Here is a 7492-nt window from a genome sequence, read left to right on the forward strand (position 1 = left end):
TAAAAAAATCCTTCTAGCTCGCCTGCTTCTCTTCATCCATATCTCCTCCTTTATGATCGATGTAGATTTAATAACAAGGGGAATGAAAAGCGATCATGTCTGTTTACTCTGTTACCTGCTTCACCTCATCAGTGTATACTGTAGGCTACTTCATGACCTGATTCACCTCATCAGTGTACAGTATACTGTAGGCTACTTCATGACCTGATTCACCTCATCAGTGTACACAGTATACTGTAGGCTACTTCATGAAAATGTTCCAAAAGGAAATAAAACACTTAATAAAAAGCGAGGAATATGAAAGCAAGGCGAGAGCCATAAAAGGTAGGCATAAAAAGTAGTTTGTAATGGTATTGACCTACCCAACCCTGTTCATCTGTGTGTGTGTGTGTGTGTGTGTGTGTGTGTGTGTGTGTGTGTGTGTGTGTGTGTGTGTGTGTGTGTGTGTGTGTGTGTGTGTGTTTTTACACGCATGCATGCACAGTCAAGTACAGAGGCCAAGTGAGGGCATGTTTACAGTGAAACACCTTCCAACTTCTCCCTCCCTCCCTCTCTCTCTCTCTTCCCCTCCCTCTCTCTCGCTCTCTCTTCCCCTCCCTCCCTCTCGCTCTCTCTTCCCTTCCCTCCCTCTCACTCTCTCTTCCCCCCCCCTCTCTCTCTCTCTCTCTCTCTCTCACTCTGTTCAGTTCAATTTAATAAGCTTTATTGGCAAGAAGTGCAGTTCAAAATATTGCTAAAGCTTTGGAAGTAATCAGTGACAATAATGACATTAATAATGGTATTAAAAATAGATATATGAAAATAAGTGGCTATATATATAATAATTGTAATAGTAACAATATACAATAAAAGTAGGAATAAAGAAAATAAAGTCACATGGAGAATAGATGAATGTATGTATTAAGTAACAAAGAATTAACAAAGATGTCAAATAAAATTAAATGTCTGTTTCTCTCTCCTTCCCTCCCTCCCTCCCTCTCTCTCTCTCTCCTTCCCCCAACCTCGCTTTCTCTCGGTCTCTCTCTCTCCCTCCCTCAGGTACAGCTATGAGGAGTGCCGGGCCACTGCCGACTGGCTCCTGACCCACACGGAGCTGCGCCCCCTGGTGGGCATCGTGTGCGGCTCAGGTCTGGGCGGCCTGGCCGAGATGCTGAAGGACACGGTGGTCTTCAAGTACAAAGACATTCCCAACTTCCCTCAGAGCACAGGTACACAAAACAGCTGTGGACGCGTCGTGTGTGCATGTTGTTGGTGTGCGCTAACGTGTGTTTAACTCTGTGTGTGTGTGTGTGTGTGTGTGTGTGTCTGTGTGTGTGTGTGTGTCTGTGTGTTGCAGTGCATGGTCATGCGGGCCAGCTGGTATTTGGGACACTAAAAGGGAAACCGTGTGTTTGCATGCAGGGCAGGTTCCACCTCTATGAAGGATATCCCATCCAGAAGGTGAGCAGGGACTACGTACAGACACAGCAGTCACTACTGTTGAGCAGTGTTGGGGGTAACTCATTACAAAAGGAACATATTACATGTAATATTTTACTTTTAGCAGTAACTCAGTAATATAACTTATTACTTATAGGATTTCAGTAATATTATACCAGTTACTTTGTCAAGTAACTCAAGTTACAAATTGAGTTACATTTTATTAAATCAATGCACATATTTAAAAAAGATACAATCATTTCTTAATCAAACTGTGTGTTTTTATGCAAATAACCACTATTTTGACGACAATAACAAAGGAAAATGATAACATTTAGAATTTTGGATTGTTTACACTGACTTCAAGGTGGTTGAAATTATTTTTGGGATGGTTCCGGGGCAACGATGTCATTCAGCTGCTGCTGTTGTTTTGGTAAAAGTAATGCAAAAGTAGTGTAATAAGTAACGAGTTACTCTACACAGAAAGTAATATTGTAAAGTAACTTATTACTTTTAAATGAAAGTAACTAGTAATATGTAGTATATTACATTTTGAAAGTAACTTGCCCAACACTGCTGTTGAGGGGATAGTTCACTTTTTTTTTAAGTCTAGCCCTATTTGCCGAGTTATTTCTCAGCACAATCCATGCTGTTCCTCTTAGTAGCTCTGGAAAGTTGGGCAAAAAAACGAATGCAAGGTCAATGGCGTCACGCTCCTGTATGTACAAGCTGACTGAAATGTACTTTGTGTGCACTGTGGATTAAATGTTAGCGAGCCTCAGTCAGCTTGTACATACAGGAGCATTTGCCTGTATAGTATGAAAAGCAACTTCCACAGAGTGAGATAATCATCATCACAGTGAAGCCTTCATTTGGTTTAGTCAAATATTATATCTGATCTTTATTTAATTGTGCTGAGTGGAGTGTTTTCATCTCTCAGCACTGCCTAACCTCTGGTTCCCATCAGTCAGCTCACACGCACACTCTCCTCCAGAAAATAAGCTCTAATATCACATACATATTTTCTTATTTGGTTTGGTGTGCCTTGAAGAAGAAATTCTTTCTTCAAATATTATCAGCCTACGACCTTTGCAACAGTTAAATTGTACCAGTGCCATTTCATAAAAACCTGTTTTGATAGGTTTTGTACAATTTGTTTTAACCTATTTTATGTTTTTGTAGTTGCATGTTCTACTCTTGTGTAACTGCTTTTCAGCCCGACGCTTTTGCTTCATCTTACTGACCGTTATTCGTCATTGTTTTGTTGCTTGAAAAGTGCCGCCTAAAATGCAATTCTAGTTCTGAAGCTAGTTTTGCTATTATGAATGTTGTTGTTGTTGTCATTATTATTATTATTATTATTATTATTGTGTGTACATTGTGTAAGCACATGACATGTCCTTCTATGCTCCTGCGTGGTCCAGATCACGCTGCCCATGCGTGTGTTCAAGCTGATGGGCGTGAGGACGATGATCATGACCAACGCGGCCGGAGGCCTCAACCAGGACTACAAGGTGGGAGACATCATGATCATCAAGGACCACATCAACATGCCCGGCTTTGCTGGAAACAACCCGCTGGCTGGACCCAACGATGACAGGTGGGTGAGGAGAGGGTGCATGAGGAGATGTGACGGGACGAGGGAGGGAGGGAGGGATGCATGGAAGGAGATGGGGAGGGTATTTAGGGTGAGAGGGTGGCCCAATGTTGAACTGAAACATAGGTGGACGAGATCAATGGATTGTTAAGGTTCAACCCAGATGGGTTTTTCAAGGCTGATACCAATATTTTTGTTTTGGAGTTGCTAACTTGCTAATAGCTGATATTTCTGCACCAATAACTTTAGGTTTGGCCATTTCATGCCCCACAAATACAACTATTCGGTGATTCCCCCAGAATCTTATTCTTGGCAGGATTGAAAAGCATCTATTGTCCCGTTAAGTGATGACAACATGGCCCAAAATCATCCACATGTCCCTTGTAAATCATTGGCGCCATGCTATCAGTTTACCTATCAGTTTCACTATGTTGCATGCTAGTATGCCACTAGTATACAAAATAAGAAAAAGGGCATTTTAGTCATTCAAAATATATATTTTTTGTTCTATACATTCATCAACTTAAAAAAGAAGAAGCACAGAGCACCGTAGCCAACAATCTGCTGGGACACAATGGTTGATTTAGCGCCCCTGTATAAATAAACAAACTTTTGTTGCCTTTGTTCTCATGAGGATGTTGACCAAAAAGACTCATGCATGAATCATTCGTACGTACGCACGCACAGATCTGATCTTAAATTGTTAAACAATTGTCTTAAACAATTTAAGAACTTTAGCGGCATTCATCAATACTTGCGTACTTCCCGCTTGCTCATAGGTAAGATCAACATTTAGAGTGCTGGGCCACACGTAAGCCAATACGCACAAAAGCCAACTTGTATTCTGTGCCGTGAAATATTAATGATGACGAAAAAGCAATTTACGCCACGAAACACAGAGAATCACTCATTTAGCACAAATTTAGAAAGCAGCTCTTCTCTGATTTTTGACTTTTTTGGCACGTCTCCATCGTCATTCCCATCTCCAAATCCTGCTGCCACTAAGAAATAACCAGGATGTTTGTATTCCTGGAAGTGGAATAAATATTTGGACACATCTGCTACAGATAACTGTCCATTGTTTAGAGACACAAAATTACTTTTAAGCCATTTTTTGTGGTGTTAAAGTTGGAGGTGTATTAATGGTGAACGGGAGGATGGTGAAAAGGAGAAAAGTCTTCTACAATACAGTATTTGTATTCTGTAACATTTGAACAGCTTTTTAATTGACATTCCACAATTCAACTGTTTCGCTTTTGTCTGTAGATGTTTAACAGATTCTGTTTGGTTCCTGTTCCACACACCTGATTCTCATCACATACGCTGCTAAATTATTCTGAGAATATGTTCATGAATTGTCACATAATATACAAGTTGTTTTGAACTTAAATTTTAATTTTTCAAAGCAAATTGCTAATGCAATAAGCTGTTGAAATGTTAACAGGCTACTCTGTAGATTCTCTGTAGGCAGACTATCCAAATAAAGTAAAAAATAAATCCAAATTTATTCATTTGTTTACACTTATTAAAGATGATTTTGACAAAAGAAATTAGCACGCGCACACACACACACACACACACACACACACACACAGAGCTGAGGGTCAGATGAGTTTAACATTATAGTTGTCAAATTGCTATGGCTTGTTGGTTTGCAATTATATGGGTCTATTCCGGCGTTTCCTTATGCTAATGAACAAGTTGCCATCGCACGTCCAATTTAAGATGAAATGCAATTTATCAACATACGCAAAGACTGGCTGTCAGATTTCCCTCTTAATGCTTTGTGCAAGAACAAACACTATAAGAGAAAAATAAGAAAACATTCCTGCATGAGGCCCAATCTCCCAAACCTGGTAAAAGTGTATTTATTCCCAAGGGCCAGTTCACCCCAAAATCAAAAATACATACTGTATTTTTCCTCTTACATGTAGTGCTATTTACCCATCTAGATCGTTTTGGTGCGAGTTGGCGAGTTTTGATATTGGCCGTAGAGATGTCTGCCTTCTCTCCAATACAATGGAACTCGATGGCACTCGACTTGTGGCGCTCAATGCACCAAAAATAGATTTGATTTGAAAAAGTCAACAGAAATCACCATAAATCTAACCTGGTTACTCAAGATAATCCACATACCTTGTTGTGACTGAGCAGTTTCTAGCAAGCAGCCAGCAGCTAGCAGGTGTAGTTTGGTCCAGATAAGATAGTTCCTACGTGAAACTGTTCAGTACAAGGTCTGTGGATTATCTTGAGTAACCAGAAATACACGTAAGAGGAAAATTATGTCTTTTTGATTTGGGGGGTGAATTGTCCCTTTTAACTGAGTCAGTTGGGGCGCTTCACTATCTGGATTGGTACATCGCTGTGTAGGTAGGGGAAAAAAGGTAGGAATCTACCTTTCCTTTTGCTCTAGTTGAGTCAACGGCACGCTCCTCCCCTCAGGTTTGGTGTGCGCTTCCCCTGCATGTCCGACGCCTACGACCGCAAGCTGGTGCAGCTGGCCCAAGAGGTGGGGGCGGAGCTGGGCTTCAGCGAGTTCCTGCGGGACGGCGTGTACTGCGTCCTCGCTGGACCCTCCTTCGAAACCATCGCAGAGTGCCGCATGCTCAACAGACTAGGAGCTGATGCTGTTGGTGAGTTTGGAGACACACAAGCACACACACACACAGACACCCAACACACTCGTACAGCATTATCACAGCCCTTTATCTTAGTACTTTATAAATGTAACTATTTATATCTTGCTAAAACGACATCCTATAATGTAAATGTATGTATGTATAATGGGAATCTCTCCATTCCTCCGTAACCGTTCTACTGTATAACACATAAATTGGCATACTGCATACCATTTGAGCCACATGCTAATATGAGGTGTTGCCCTGGTCTGTGTGTTAGGCATGAGCACGGTGCACGAGGTGATCGTGGCGCGTCACTCGGGGATGCGCTGCTTCGCCCTGTCTCTGATCTCCAACCGGGCGGTGATGGACTACGACAGCCAGGAGAAGGCCAACCACCAGGAGGTGCTAGAAACGGGCGAGCTGCGGGCCGCCCAGCTGGAGCAGCTGGTGTCCAGTATGGTGGGCCGGCTGGAGCACAACAACAACGACGACGCCAGCTGATCTGACCCCGCCCCCCACGCTGACCCCGCCTCCTGTACAGGTGTAGCAGGCCAGATTAACCCCCCTCCAAACTATACCTGGGTATTGTCTGGCCTAGCCTAAAATATACCCAGGGGGATAAAATAGCCCAGGCTGGTTTATACCCTGGGGTACATTTTGGCCTAGGCCAAGCTATACCCCCCACCCTTCCACACACACACCACCCCACCGCTGCGTGTTACAGAAGTTGAACAAGTAAAACATGTTTGTTGGGTTTATGCAAGTAAAACAACATTTGGGTTGCAACAAAAGCAGATTGGTTGGGGTTAGGGTTATGGTTTGGGTCAGGATATAAACAGGCTCACCTACTTTAAGCCCGGGTATAGTCTGGCGTGGGGGTATATGTTGGGCTGCTGGGCCAGCTGCCCTGCTCTATACATGGTCACAGCAGGAGGAGTTTTAGAAAGCTTGCTAAAAAGCTGTGCGTAGTTTTAACAGCCAGGCTAGATTTATTATTACTTAATACACTGGTTTCTTAGGTGGTCACGTTCAGGGCAAAACTCTTTTTTTTTCCAAATTGATTTTTCCACTGACTGTTACTTTAAGTCTAGTCTTAATATCCAGAGACCAGTAGGCTTATACTCCATTCTTAGCAATGTTTACATTATTTTTTAGGGTAGCTGTTATTGAGATGTATCGATAAATGATGCTAATCTCTGACCAAGTCTTGTGTATATACAGCACATCTGTTGTGTTTCAGTGAAACAACCTGTTTTTGTTTCTAATTTAATACATTTTAACTTAATAATAATAATAATAATAAATACTATTTATTGTTTCCATTCTTTTACATTCCCTGACAACCGCAAATGACACGAGAAGTGATTTTATTTTTTTATTTTGATGTCGATCGAGGACCAACTCATAATTCAACAGTGATTCCTCCACGGCATCATGGCTAAAAGGAGGTGAAATGAATGATTTCATAAAGTGTAACAGACGTAATAAAAATTATGTTCTCTAAAATATTTAAGCACTTATTGCAATGGTAGCACTTACTACTGCTTTTATTTACTGTAAGAGTGTGTTGGAGGTTTTGGTGGGCAGACTATATATAAGGGATCTGTGTTGTATGGGACAGTTATTGTCAACTACTGGAGGTTAGGTGGCCGGATATAACAAATACACAAAGTATGTACCTTTTAAAATCTATCCAGAAACACGTCTTATCACTGTGCTAACTAATGGATATGGGTTTTGTCTGTATATTGCCGTCAGTGCTTTTGGAGGTAACGTTACTGTACAATGAATTTGTTTATTGTCCATTTTTTCCCTTTGTGCTTATTGTGTTACTTTTACAATAAAACGACTCAAC

General features: G+C 41.4%; 1 protein-coding gene across 1 annotated transcript in view; it reads left to right on the plus strand.

Moving 5' to 3' along the window:
• pnp5b (purine nucleoside phosphorylase 5b) overlaps positions 1 to 7492 on the plus strand; it is a gene marked incomplete at its 5' end in the record, with an annotated part of 11003 nt that extends 3511 nt beyond the window's left edge. Inside the window, 5 exons of the mRNA XM_083654088.1 lie at positions 1039 to 1208; positions 1337 to 1440; positions 2844 to 3019; positions 5459 to 5649; positions 5915 to 7492. Of these exons, the coding sequence (XP_083510214.1) occupies positions 1039 to 1208; positions 1337 to 1440; positions 2844 to 3019; positions 5459 to 5649; positions 5915 to 6138 (865 nt within the window). The 3' untranslated portion in view covers positions 6139 to 7492. The remainder of the gene's footprint in view (positions 1 to 1038; positions 1209 to 1336; positions 1441 to 2843; positions 3020 to 5458; positions 5650 to 5914) is intronic.

The sequence above is a fragment of the Poromitra crassiceps genome (assembly GCF_964638095.1).
Source record: "Poromitra crassiceps genome assembly, chromosome: 17".
NCBI lineage: Eukaryota > Metazoa > Chordata > Actinopteri > Beryciformes > Melamphaidae > Poromitra > Poromitra crassiceps.